This window comes from Agelaius tricolor, unplaced genomic scaffold, assembly GCF_023055355.1.
Source record: "Agelaius tricolor isolate 1412-34295 unplaced genomic scaffold, bAgeTri1.0.p SCAF_5, whole genome shotgun sequence".
NCBI classification, from domain to species: domain Eukaryota; kingdom Metazoa; phylum Chordata; class Aves; order Passeriformes; family Icteridae; genus Agelaius; species Agelaius tricolor.
Genome location: NW_027269265.1, coordinates 39,183,467 through 39,197,146, shown reverse-complemented (window position 1 = coordinate 39,197,146; position 13,680 = coordinate 39,183,467). Strand labels below are relative to the sequence as shown.

Sequence of the window (13,680 nt, the reverse complement as noted above, 5' to 3'; positions counted from 1 at the left end):
CTCTGGTACATTGTCACACTATTTCCCTACAGGGTTGGGTCTTTCTGTCAGCATTACCATTTGTAGCAGTAATAAAGTTAAACTGCAGTTGCATAAGTTTGAGAGCATTTAGCTGTTTCTTTTTCCCTGGGAAAACTATGATTAGCAAGGAATGCAGGTTAAGATTTTTCTTCTAATGATCCCTCTTCTTATGGACCTTCCTGTTCTCTTTGCCAGTCATGCCCATACATACTGTGAATCTTGCAGAGGGGGGAGAGCATCTCTATACAAAGGGCTGTAGATTCCCAGCAAGGCTGGGATGGTAAGGATGAACTCAGCTGCTAGCAAGTTGTGCATGTACGTAGCCTTTAAAGTAAAGCTTTGGTCTGTGAGATCCTAAAACTACGCTTTCCCTGTTTCTAAAGGCTTCAATAAATGTGGAGTTCGTAATGGTGGCTGCTCCCATCTTTGCTTACCTCACCCCACTGGTTTCTCCTGTGCCTGCCCCACTGGCATCCAGCTGAAGAGAGATGAGCAGACATGTGACTCTTCTCCAGAGACCTACCTACTTTTCTCTAGCCGTGCTTCCATCCGTCGTATCTCGCTGGACACCAGTGACCACACAGATGTGCACATACCTGTCCCTGAGCTGAACAATGTCATTTCTCTGGACTATGATAGTGTGGACGGCAAGATTTACTACACAGATGTATTTCTTGATGTTATCAGGTAGGTGCCAGTGAGCTGCTTGGCCAGTGCCCAGATCACCCAGTGATTTGTGCTGAGTGTGCCAATAAACTGGGGAGACTGAGCACTACTCCAGTACTTACACCTTGTCTTTGGTACACAGCATCATTCTGAAGGTGTGCTTAACCTGCTGGAGACAGGGGCAAAAGTATTATTACTTTTTAGGAGGTATTAGTATGCAGTGGCCCTGTGATTGATGGAGATCCAGCTTTCCAGGAACTACCAGTTCCTCACTGCCCTTTGTCATTGATTTTGATCCAGGCGGGCTGATCTGAATGGCAGCAACATGGAAACTGTTATTGGTCAGGGTTTGAAGACTACGGATGGCCTGGCAGTGGACTGGGTTGCCAGGAACCTCTACTGGACAGATACAGGACGCAATACCATCGAAGTGGCTAGATTGGATGGAAGCTCCAGGAAAGTGCTGATCAATAACAGCCTGGATGAACCTCGAGCCATTGCTGTCTTTCCCAAGAAGGGGTAGGTATGGGGTTTTTGGTGGGGCAGGGGGAAGGGCTGCACAGAGGCAAGCTGGAAGAGGAGGTTGTGGAAGGAAGAAGAGATGTGCCATGTGAATCTGCAGGTACCAGTAAGAGGTTGACTTTGAGTGACTCGTAGTAGTGAGGCAGACAATGAATTTGAAGGTTGGGCAGATAGCTGCGAGAAGCAGGCTACAGACTATATTATCCTTTTTGAACCTGAAGAATCTGGCAGTTTCATTCATAACTAAGACTTTCCTTAGGCCGAGTGAAATGGTCTTTTCTTCTTACACTTGCCTTTTATCTCTTCAGGTATCTCTTCTGGACAGATTGGGGTCACATTGCTAAAATTGAACGGGCAAATTTGGATGGCTCTGAACGTAAAATCCTGATTAACACTGACCTAGGATGGCCCAATGGATTGACTTTGGATTATGACACCAGGAGGTCAGTGAAAGATTTTCCTGTACTTGCATAGGGTTAAGGGATGTAATGAATTTTTTAGCACTCTTAGCTTTATTTATTGGAGTAGCACTGTGGGTTTGGGTTTGATTTTGGGGTGTTTTGGGGCTTTCTTCTATAGCTTTTATTTCCTGATTCATGTTATGATTCCATGATCTTGGTCAGCAAATGACTAGAAAGTAAAGAGAGGTTGTATAGGTGGAAGCTCACCTCTTTCCCTGTGCCTTCAGGATATACTGGGTGGATGCTCACCTTGATCGCATAGAGAGTTGTGACCTCAACGGGAAGCTACGACAAGTGCTGGTCAGCCAGGTGTCACATCCCTTTGCTCTGACACAGGTGAGAAGATTTTTCTGCTGCCACCATTCTCCCTGGTGTATTGATGAGTTTGTACAGTGGAGTTGGGGAACAGGGAAATGTTACAGTCTGAGGAAACCAAGATGGCTGAGGGGATAATACTTAAATCTTCTCTGGAGCTAACAAAGGAAGTTTGTCTGAACTGTGGGGTGTAGACAGTCATCTTCTTTACAATAAGAGGGTAAGGGTTTGGAAAGGCCTTTGTTTTGGGCCTTCTGCCACTGGGATGTGTTTTTTATGGATACCCTGTGTCTATATGACTAAATATGCTAATAATGGCTGTGATTTTTCTTTGCTGTCTCCCTGAGCAGCAGGACAGATGGATATACTGGACTGACTGGCAAACAAAATCTATCCAAAGAGTGGACAAATACTCTGGGCGGAACAAAGAGACGGTCCTAGCCAATGTTGAGGGATTGATGGATATCATCGTGGTTTCTCCTCAGAGACAGACAGGTAAATAGAAGGACCTTGATTCAGGCAAATTCTGATTGTAGACCAAAAGAACTCTAGAACCACTGCACTATTATGGATGTCAAGTAAGGATGACATCCTTTTTTTATGCTCAAACTATTCATGCATCTTCCCTTAGCTCATTCCTTGTCTGCCTGTGACTTTTCAGTCAAGTACATCTTAAAGGTTTTCTGTTAAACTTTGATTAGCAAATGTCACTTTCTTGTTGTTCACCCAACTTTGTGTTAAAGCAGAAGAATGTGAAGTTTTGGTTTGTTTTTTTTTTTTTAATCTCTGCAACTGTGTTGTCTGGGCTTCTGTCTAAAGATTTCCAGTACCTTCCTTTCAAGACTGCCCTAATCCAATTCAGTGTTTGGTTATTGTCATCAATTTTAGCAATCAGATGACAGGCATATGCCAAAAACAAAATAACTTGCTGGATTTCTAAGTATTTCTGGCTGAGCAGCAAAGAAGGTTGTTGCTCTGAGCCCCTTTTTGTTCAGATGTAACATATTTAGAAAATTGTTTGTTCTTTCCAGGTAGTAATGCTTGTGGAGTGAACAATGGAGGCTGCACTCACCTCTGCTTTGCCAGGGCTTCTGACTTTGTCTGTGCGTGTCCAGATGAGCCAGATGGGCGGCCCTGTTCTACGAGTGAGTTTACTGAGTGTCAGTTGGGTAGTAGCTTCCATAAGTGAGCCACTGCTACTGCTTATGCAGTGGCAACCAGAGCAGCTGAGGCTCTCCAGTGTATAGATCTTATGCAGTCATATATTGGAACTGAGGCCAGTGGTTGGGAGTAAGCCTTCTTGTCCTTTCTGCTGACAGACTGGGTTTGAGAAGGGAAGGCTGCTCATATAAGCTATAGAGAGTTTTGGAAATGGCCTATCAGACTTATCTGTCCCACAAAGTTGGAGTCCTGCTTATTTTTCTCTCTTGTTCTAGTTCCTGGTGTGGTGCCCTCTGGTCCAGAACCAACCCGTGTAAGTGAGAGAAGTCAAACACCACCTGGCAGACTAGGTACTTCAACAACCAAACCTCTCACATCTCTGGAAACGGTGGAAGGAAAGTAAGTGTTCTTGTTCTCTTGGAATTGGGGTGGGAAAGTCCCAGCTTTTGCAAGGTTCTACATGGAAGCCCCCTCTGGTTACAATCATCCGAATATGTCTATCCCTAGCCAAAAGAGGATATTCCAGCTCCAGATTTCACATTTTTAATGAATGAAACTATTATGACAAAGATGCAGTTGAGACGGCAAAGAGCCATTGTTGAGATGGCAGGAAACAGCTGGAGATCCTTTCTGTCCATGTTGTTGAAATATGTGTGTGGGCTGACTGTACTGAAGTGTTAAAATCCACCTTTAGCTGATGTGTCATAATTTGATTGATTTTTGAATCTCCTAATTTTGAGAACCTATTTCTGAGAGGACAGAGGAGTCTGTTGTTTCAATTCACTGAAACATCTCAGACTAGACCCACACAGCTGAGGAAATGGTTCTGCCCTGGGAAGGGGATAGCTTGCTTGGGGCAGAACAGAATCTTTGCAGCTCTAACATTCAATTTACAATGCAAGTAGTTAAGAGACTCTTTTCTGCTAATTCCCTACAGCCTACTATTTATACAGCTCAGCAAAAGAGTGGTTCTATAGTATATGGTTGAGTTATTTAGAGAGCAAAACTTGCACTTTGTTGAGTATGATTTATTGGACAGAAATGTCTTCATGCTGATTCTAAGATATTTTGATTTTTGCTTCAGCACTGATGCTGCAATTTGTTTCCTGAAAAATATGAGTACACCTGTGTACCCGAGAGGCAAATCTAGAATTAATTGGATATAAAGATACTGCAAACCAATAATTGATATATCCATGCACACCACCTGTATGTATAGTTGTCTCTTCTCTGGATGCAGAATACTGAAGAAGAAAAAGGAAGACCTGTGTTTTTTAAGTGGAAAGGGAAGGGATATCAGTGCTAGCCCATTCCATCCTGTTTTTTATACCTTTGTTACTGTTGATTCTATTTTCAGTAAATAACTGTCCTTCTGTCATTCAGCTGCTCTGACAAAGATGCCAGGCAAGGCTTGTGTACTCATGCCAATGAGGCGGTGTTGGCCACCATGGGTGAGTTGCCTTTCTTTAACTCTTCTCCACCAGAGTTGTTCCTCCAGATGTGCTCAGGCATTCCAGTCCATAGTGTCTGAAACTGAAATTTCTGAAATTCAGACTTAAATTACTCCAATGCCCTCTGAGTAGAGCAAAATGCCTCTGTAGACATTCATTAACCTAGATGGGGACTTTTCCAAGTGACTCCTTGGTCTGAAGAATTGTTCTGTTTTCTTTCATCCTATACCTCATCCACTGGGCTCTTCCCATTAATAGTACTCTATTTCACTGTCCCCTTTGTGTTTAGTTGAAGATGGTTGACTGTAGAAATTGCTTCCCAATGCAGGAGTAACCTGTCAGCAAGTAACCTGTCATGTAACTCCTCCATTACAGCCCCATTACAAAGATCTTGACACTTATTGATTTGCTGGGGCCTGGGTGGGAGGAAAGTTGACCATATGTTTGTTTCATATGAAGCCAAACAAAACCCTTTGCTAAACATTTATGTGCTGACATTTTAGTTTACGTACTTCTGTATGGGTAAAGCCCCAGCATCAGGCATCACACCAAGGTCAGTATTACCCAGTGAAATATAAAAGTGCATAAATTACCCTTGGTATTCACTTTCAGGAGAAGGACTGCACGTCAGCTACATTATTGGAGGTCTTCTCAGCATCTTGTTTATTTTGTTGCTTATCGCTGCTTTAATTATATATAGGTAAGTGATCTTTTTTTCCCTCTCCTGGCCAATTGTAAACTCTTGGGTTGTAGGAGAAGGAAGTCTCTGAAAGCACTAAATCTTTCTTTATTTTCATTTACAGTCCTTTTTTCCTTCATTGGAAGGAGTGCTTGATGATTTTATTTGAGGTTACAGTCCTGTGCCTCTAAAGTGTTTGCAATGCAGTTCTACTATTTGAAACCTTATTAGCTAAATTTTCTGCAGAGAGCTTATGAGTTACGGACAGTAATATGAGATAATTCATATCTCAGTAAATGGATGAGCTTATGTGCTTTCTGACAGATAACTTCACCAGTTACTGCCATGATAGCTTTTGTGATTACATGGCAGTGCCTTGCTGTACTGGTAGCTAGTAAACGGACTCATAGCTGAAGAGCCAGGTGAAGCCAGGATTCTCTCTTTGGGGGACAGTGGATATGGCTGAAGCCATCCACTTGCTAAGCACTCAGGAACTTTGGATCCTGGCAGTGGGTTCCTGTGACTTTTCTGACAGCTCTCTCCCTCTAGGCATAATAAGTCCAAGTTTACGGACCCTGGCTTGGGGAACCTAACCTACAGTAATCCTTCATATCGGACATCTACCCAGGAGGTGAAGATTGAATCCATTCCCAAACCAACCATGTACAACCAGCTGTGCTACAAGAAGGAGGTAAGAATTGCTACTAAGGACATGGAAGCCCAGCCCAAGCTGCTGTTATCACAGGCCTCACTAGGTGGAAGGATTGCAACTTGTGAGCATTTACCTTTAGGACACAGAAGGACAGCTTCAGTGCACTGCTCAGACTGCTATGGACATCAGCCAGCAACACTTCTTCACTAGTGAGCTGTAGTGAATTTGACCTGTCTTTAGTTCTCTGCTTCTTACCCACTCCCACAGTGTCTTGTATTTCATTTGCATTGGGTGCTGGCCCTCGAAAGTGCATGAGCCAATTGAAATTGTCTTCCTTGGATACAGGTCCTGGTTAGTGACTTGCACCAAGGTTGCTTTGGACAGTCACCGGGGGAACCAGGCAGCCAGAAGGGGTTTGGTAACAAGAAAATGGCTCCTGGCTGTGCACAGCCTGAAAAGGGTGGGATAGGGGAAAAAAATAGAGCCCTTATTAAATAAAGCATTTTAAAGGCCCTTCAGAGGTCCGTACTTTGTGCCACATGGTGGAGAGAGTTTAATATGATATCTTGCAGCACTTAGTTTCTCCTCTCTTTTCTCCTCAGAAGCTTTCTTATCACTCAGATAGCTTCTCATCTTCCCTGTTCTGATTTCCGTCCACATCCTCACGTCAGGTATCACTGCTCTGTGTGCTTGATCCCGCCTCCCTCACTCAAGCTCTGTTGTGTGGCTCAAGCGCTGTCTGTACTAATTGCTCTTTCTTGGTTTCCTCCCCTGCTTTTATGTCCTTAAACTAGCTCTACTGTCTGTCAGGAACATACAAGTCATTTTCTGTGGCAGATTGTTTGGTCTGGGCCTTGGCTACTCATACTCACTGATATTTTGAACAGGCAATTTCTGTTAGGACAGTTTGTGATTATCTATTAGATTACTTGGTTCCTCTGGCAGGGATCACAGACTCACACAGGGGAAAGTTTTCCCTTACTGTTTTTCAAAGGTACTATCCAATAGATTCCCCAAATATTCAAGCCATTTTAGCTTTATCTGTTAAGGATAAGCCAGGATTATTTATCTGGGAATCTAAATGCTTTCCATTTTCCCTTAATTCTGATGCTTCTTGATATACTCAGATGTATATTTCCCCACCACCTCCACTTTCTCCTCAGGGATAGATCAGGTGCTCCTTATTTCACAGTGAGCCAAGTTACATTTCACTATTTTAATGTCAGTGTGGTCCCTTTTGCCTCTGATCATTTTTGTTGATTCCCTATAATCTCCTTCCCCTCTGCTGCTGTGAGACTTGGACTCAACAGTGGTATTCCAGCTGTGAGAGGTGAATCTAGAATGACTCAGATGTAAAGATTTGCAAACCTTGAATTGATCTCCTGCCTAGTTTTACCATGAGCTTTTCTGTCTGTTTCTGCTTCCCATTTTGTTTGGTGGGGTTTTTTTCCTTCCTTTTTAGTCTCAGTGTTCTTACTATCTTCTGTCAGGGAATATGTACAGTTGAATGAGAAGAGCAGCCTCATCCTCATTCTGCTTCCATGACTGAAGAATCAGGGAGTTTGGAATGAGAGCCCTTGCAGGGAGGACTCATCTGGGGGTGGTAAAGAACTAAAGAAAGCTTAAAATGGGTTCTGTCATTGTGGCAGTTAAAGCCAGTGGCTGTTTACATGGAGGTCCAGCTCTTTGTCTGCTTTCCTGTCTTTATTCCAGCTCTGCATTGCTCTTTGCCATATTTTTCCATAGATGTATTTTTTTCATTCATCTGTCTTCTCCCTAGACTGGTCCTGACCACAGCTACACTAAGGAGAAGATCAAGATTGTGGAGGGGATATGCCTTTTATCCAGTGATGATTCCGAATGGGATGACCTGAAGCAGATTCGGAGCTCCCGTGGAGGGATCCTCCGGGACCACGTCTGCATGAAGACAGATACGGTCTCTATCCAGGCTAGTTCTGGGTCACTGGATGACACCGAAACTGAGCAGCTGCTACAGGAAGAACAGTCTGAATGCAGCAGTGTTAACACAGCAGCAGCCACTCCTGAGCGGCGGGGCTCACTCCCAGACACAGGCTGGAAACACCAACGCAAGCCCTCCACAGAGAGCGAGGTCTAAAGTACACGTGACTTTGGAAACAGTCGTACCCTCCCTACCCTCTGCTCTGCACAGAAAAGACAGACTCTGCCTGCCTGGCAAGGAGGGGCACAGAGACCAGCCTCTCTTGCAAGGGGCCTGAGACTGGGACTACCTTTCAGCATGGTGCCTGGGCAGCTGTGTTGTTGTGTCTGGAGGAGGATGGGTGGGTTGGTTGGAACCCAGAGACCCTTTTGACTCATTTTCACTGTCTGTGGTTTATTTATATGTTCCCTTTTCCTGGAAGTTGCTGCATTAACTTTTGCAGTGACTTGTCTGGCCTGGATCTGGTTCAGAGTGTCTGTTCCCTGGCAACCTGCAAGTCCTGTGCCATCCAGCTCACGGTCAATGCCCATGAAGAGAGCAGAGCTGCCTCATTGCTGGCTCCTGGTCACAGAAGTACCCCTAGTCATTCCAGCACTAGCAGCACTCTTTGAGGCTTTGTGTTGAGGGGTCTCTGACATGAGAGAGGTCTTTTATAGATGGGATATACTTTGGGGCTCAAGAGGACACTGACACAGCATCAGGTCACCTTGTAAAGGCATAAAGAGGAGATAACCACAGCTGCCGAGACTCACTTCATGAGAGCATCACTGCTTACTTTCATATCTGCTACTAAAAACTTTAAGGAATGCTCAGATGGGAGCACTGTGTCTGTTGCTGGCAGTGGACACTGCTCCTGTTCTCCCCTTTCCCGTTAAAACATGTTTCTACTCTGGAAAAACAAGAGTCAGCAAATGCCCCTTTCAGAACTGTTCCCTGTGGGTACTGGAGTCTGAGTGCTGAACTTGAGACAAGGAGAAATTGGTATTTTACTTAGCTCTACAGGGCTAATGGGGGGAAATGGGTCTCAGCAACACCTAAATTTTACTGATCTTTGCATAACTGATACATAAAAAAAGAAAAAGAAAATTTGCTAGGTCCCCACTAGTCCCAATTCTGCAAGGTCCCAATTATTTTGGCCTTTAGGACCTTTGATTACCATAATAAGGGAAAAGAGATAATTCCTAGGTCGAGTCTTTCCCAGGGGAATGCTCAGTGCTGACAGTTAGGAACTGCTTTATTACTAGGCTGAGCCCATTTGACCTAGAATGGGAGGCAATAATCAGGGAGCTGCAAAGGCCATTCTAAGTAGTTGTTTATCAGACAGAATTGCACTTTAAGTTCTTCTGTTACCACTAAATAGCTCTCATTGCCAAATAATTTTTCCCATCAGCTGCATGAGCTTCAGTTCTCCCGCCTCCAAGACTCTTACCCTTTAGGGAATGTCATCCTATCCTTGCAGCCAAAACCCAGCAGCATTTGGTGCTGGGTCTTGCATGCTCCCAAGGACTATTGCCACCTCTTCATACTCTCTTGTCATCTGTTTGTTCAAAAAGAAAAAAGAGAAAATATTGCTTGACACTTCTTCAAAAACAAAATTGATATTAACCCCTCAAATCATATGGTAAAATATTAAGCATTAAGCCAGATCCTTGGAAGCAGAAGTTCCCAGTGAAGAATTTCTCACTGCAAACTTTGTAACCTCTTTTATCACATGGGAAGAGGTCAAGTACATTCCCATCCATGGTGTAAAGAGAACAAAACATACACTGGGGTATGGTTCAGAGGTAGGGGGACGGTACAACTCCCATGCAATATATTTTTCAGCTGATTAAAAAGGAGAATCATCCTACTCTGCTCGAACCTTGTTTATATGCTAACAGTCCTGCTACCCCTGAAAAACACCACAGTTGCCAGTAGTTTGCCTGTACTTTTCACAGTAGAGGTAGCTTTGTAGATAGGGGAAGATTGCAGCTTCCACCTGGCTAGGTGGCTTGAGACTCTGTCCCTAGCTGCACCATTGGGCTGACTGGTGTATATTCCTGTGGAAAATGAACTGGAGCTAAGGCTTGGATTTCCCTGTGTAATGTGGGACTCTTCCCTACTCCCAGAGGGATTTATTTTTTTTTAATTAGATTTTTATTTAATTATTTATTTGTTTGACTCCAGCCTTGGAAGCATTGATTTTATTGGGCAGAGGCACTTTCGGATTGAGGTATGGACTTGACTGGGAACTGAGAAAGGAGTGCATATCACTGACATGGATGCTGCCTATCTAAGCCACTTCACGCAGGGACAACACCAGAGGGTTCAAGCATAAGCAGAAGAATCAAATCATGAGCAGAAACCATGTATAGGGGCAGGGGCATCAGGGCTGGGAGTGGGGAGATGGGGAAGGAAGGCTCTGACCTGTAGGACAGCAGGGTTTCTTTGGGTTTTGGAATGGGTTGTTCTTTTTTTTTCCCAGTAGCTTATATGACCATGCACCAAAATCCTGTGGTGGGACAGGGGTGAAGGGAAACATCTGCCCAGACCTGTCACTTAATCTTAAGTCAGCCTATCAGAGTAATTGCTGTCCAAGTCGCAGGTGTGGAAGGGAAAGGAAAAACACAGTCAGTCTTCTCAACAACTCATGGTGTTTGTGATCTCCACCTTGATCAATGTTCTCTGCTGTTTCTTAGGAGAGACCCTGCACACTCCAGCCTAACAACCATTCATAACTGCTCTCTGCTCCCTTCCTCAAATGATTATGGTGAAAAGGAGCAAAAAAATGTCACACAGCCTCCTCTACCAGAGAGGTGGGCAGAAATTTGTGTCTTTTTTCTAGAGACAGCCCCAGTGAGATGCTGCCTTGGGGATGCATCATGGTTCCCATTCCGGGGAAGAGAAGACCCTCGTTGCACTTAGGATGTTAAGAATGTAGAAAGGCTACTGGAGGATGATCTCTTGAGCACTGATTTACTATGTAAAAAGCAAACCTCTCTCCTGTCTGTCCTGAGCTAACGTCAGTGATTTCCGTGTGTTCCTGTGTAATGGTTTTAACGTTACTCACTGGAGACATTGGATTTTCTGGATTTATTTAACCACTGTGTTCAATATTTTAGGGGTTGATGATAATTTAATATAAATTTAGCTTTTCTTAACCACTCTGCCTGGCTTTTGGTTGTGAATCATGCATGTTCTTTGGACTCTCCTTTGAATGAGGAACTCCCAAACCTGTTCAGACAGGACCTCAACTTTGCTTTATTTGAGAGGAGCAAGAAGATAGGAAGAGATTTGGGTTTGTAGAAACCTGATTGTAGCACGCACTGTACCCCTTTGATTTTGAATCAAGGGCCCAATATCTACAGTCACTTCTGCAGATTCTTTCACACACATAATACCTCTCACTCTGCCCCATCTTGCTTTTTCACCCCCTCTTTAACATGGCAACAGCAGAAGGGGCTGTTCATATTAGGACTGTACATATTAGGACTGTAGAGATCTCAAGCCTCTGCCGAGTGGAAAATAAAGTTCTGAAGAAGAGCTGCTTTTTCTTTCTGTAGGGGGTTTTGTTTAAGCTTCTGTTGCCTTTTTTTTATAACCAAGAGTTTAAATAGTGCCAAAGGCTGAGTAATGAATGAAACGTCCATTAATAACTGACATTACAGTACTGGTGCTAGTCTTGTAACACATTCTGTCCTTTTCTGATGAAAAAACTACCTAAAACATTTAAAACAAGTGTATTTCTGCTCATTTCACAATTGAAGAACTGTGCAGAATCCATTTCAATCAGGTCATGAAAAAATTGCCTCTCTTCCAAAAAACTGATGATGCTCACATGGCATGGTGGGGAGAGGGCAGCGTAAGGTTAATTGCAGTTGTGTGCATGGCATTCTGGTGTCCCTTGTCTTCTATTCTGATCACCCATAAAAAAATTTCCTTCAATTTTTAAAGCTGAAGTGAAGAAACAAACGAGAGAAAACACACTGTGCTCCAAAACCAGTTCACAGAATGGGTCAGGGTGGAGAGGACACTGTGGGTCACCTGAGCCAACCTCCCTGATCAAGCAGGGTCACTCCAGAGCACATGGCACAGGACAGTGTCCAGACAAATCCTGTGATCTCTAGTCAGGGAGACTCCACAACTTCTCTGGACCATCTCCCAGTGCACGGTCACCCACACAGTAAAGTTCCTCCTATTCATGTGGAATTTCCTGTGCATCAGTTTCTACCCGTTTCCTCTTGCCTTAATGCTGGGCACCACGGAGCACAGCCTGGTTCATCCTCTGACACCTCTTCAGATGCTGACCGACATTGGTGAGGTCCCCTCTCAGTCGTTTCTTGAGTTACTGCTTTACAAACTCTCTGACCATAAAGAGAAGGCCCATTGCTCTGTAACAGGATCTTCTTCAGAGCCGAATCCATCAGCTCCGAGATGCTTTAGCCCTTTGCTGGCGGGTCCCGCGGTCTGACCCAGCTGCCTTAGGACCTGCGCCTCTCGCCAGGCGCTGCTCCGGCCGTAGTGGGCCCGGCAGCCCCCTCCTGCACCCTCCGCGGGGACACGGCGGCGGCCGAGAGAGCGGACGGGCACGTCTCGGTAGCTGCCGAGCGGGGTACGCCCGGTGCCGCTGGAGACCGCCCGCGGCGGTGCGCGCTCCCGATAGCGCTGCTGCCGGCTCGGGAGCGCGCGGAGAGCACGCGCTGCGGCTGCCCCATTCAAACGGGCCAATAAGAGGCGCGGGCGCGAGCGCGGGCGGGGCCGGCAGCGGCCAATGGGCGCGGCGGACACTGGGAGGTGCGGGCGGTGCTGGCGATTTCAAACCCCGCCGAGCAGCCGCCGGACCGTCACCGGCCCGACCTGCCGGGCCCAGGTGAGACCCAATGGCCTTGTCCCTGCCCCGGTGGGCTCCGGCCCCTTTGCCGTCCGCTGTCCGCGCCCGTGGGAGGGTGGCTAGGCCTGCCTCCGCTGCCAGGCCCGAGCCTCCCCGTTTCTCCCGGGAACCGTGTGGAGGCGTAGTCCCAGCGGTGCGACATCTCCCCACGGGGATGGCCCCGGCCCGCGGGCTGCGGCGGCATCCGTCCGCAGAGCCCAGCAGCGTGAGGATTGCGGCTGGTAGCGGCGAGAGGCTGCGGCCTGTACCGCGCCGCGCCGCGGAGGTGCGGCTCGCTCAGGCCGCCCGCCAGCCGGGGCGCGATGGGGCCGGTGGGAGCCGCGGGCTCGGCGGCTCCGCTACGGCCGCCTCCGTTCGTTGTGGGCCTAGGGCTGCTGCTGGGGGCCTTCCGTGGGAGGCGGCCGGGATAGTGGGCCTGGGAGCCGCCGGGGGAACGGGGCACTTCTGTCCCCTGAGGCTGCGTGCAGGATCGGTTCCCCTTCTAGAATGTCCTAAGCAAAACGTTTTCTGGGGTAATTGTAGTCCTAAAACCAAGGGCGTGAGCTCATCTCTTATTTCTGCAGCTCTGTTGTTGGGTGCGAGTATTAAGAGCCAGAGCCCCTCGCCAGGAGGTGCTTCCTGTTGAATCCTCTCTAGTATATGTGAAGAAGAGCTGGGTAGAAGTGTGTGTCCCATGCTTCTGCACGCACACGTTTCCTGCATTTCATTTGATTTTGTTTCTGAAACAGATAGTCTTGTGATTCTTCCAAAGACAGTACTTTTCAGGTTGGTGTGCAGAGGGTTTTCCTCCTGAATCTGGAAGTTTTGGGTCGGACGACAGGCTGAGGAATGATACTTCTGTGTGCCTTAAGCAAACCAGAATTCTGTTCTAAGAATAAAAAACAATTAAAAATCATATGTGCTACAGTTTTCTAACTGATTT

General features: G+C 46.1%; 2 protein-coding genes across 6 annotated transcripts in view; both read left to right on the top strand.

Annotated features, from left to right (window-relative positions):
• The window catches only part of LRP4 (LDL receptor related protein 4), an 83,449-nt gene extending 72,418 nt beyond the window's left edge, over window positions 1–11,031 (top strand). For 2 of the 3 annotated variants that reach the window (XM_071427463.1, XM_071427462.1), the window contains exons 28-38: window positions 405–708; window positions 988–1,206; window positions 1,518–1,652; window positions 1,898–2,006; window positions 2,336–2,480; window positions 3,017–3,130; window positions 3,422–3,545; window positions 4,530–4,597; window positions 5,210–5,297; window positions 5,826–5,967; window positions 7,709–11,031. In XM_071427463.1, coding sequence (XP_071283564.1) covers window positions 405–708; window positions 988–1,206; window positions 1,518–1,652; window positions 1,898–2,006; window positions 2,336–2,480; window positions 3,017–3,130; window positions 3,422–3,545; window positions 4,530–4,597; window positions 5,210–5,297; window positions 5,826–5,967; window positions 7,709–8,044 — 1,784 coding nt within the window. In that variant the 3' untranslated portion in view covers window positions 8,045–11,031. Of the gene's footprint in view, window positions 1–404; window positions 709–987; window positions 1,207–1,517; window positions 1,653–1,897; window positions 2,007–2,335; window positions 2,481–3,016; window positions 3,131–3,421; window positions 3,546–4,529; window positions 4,598–5,209; window positions 5,298–5,825; window positions 5,968–6,530; window positions 6,600–7,708 lie in introns of all 3 variants that reach the window. The other variant, XM_071427464.1, reaches the window with a different exon arrangement.
• A 1,573-nt stretch (window positions 11,032–12,604) lies between these two features.
• The window catches only part of CKAP5 (cytoskeleton associated protein 5), a 54,520-nt gene continuing 53,444 nt past the window's right edge, over window positions 12,605–13,680 (top strand). For all 3 annotated transcript variants that reach the window (XM_071427460.1, XM_071427459.1, XM_071427457.1), the window contains exon 1: window positions 12,605–12,737. The gene's annotated coding sequence lies outside the window, so the exon portion shown is untranslated. The remainder of the gene's footprint in view (window positions 12,738–13,680) is intronic.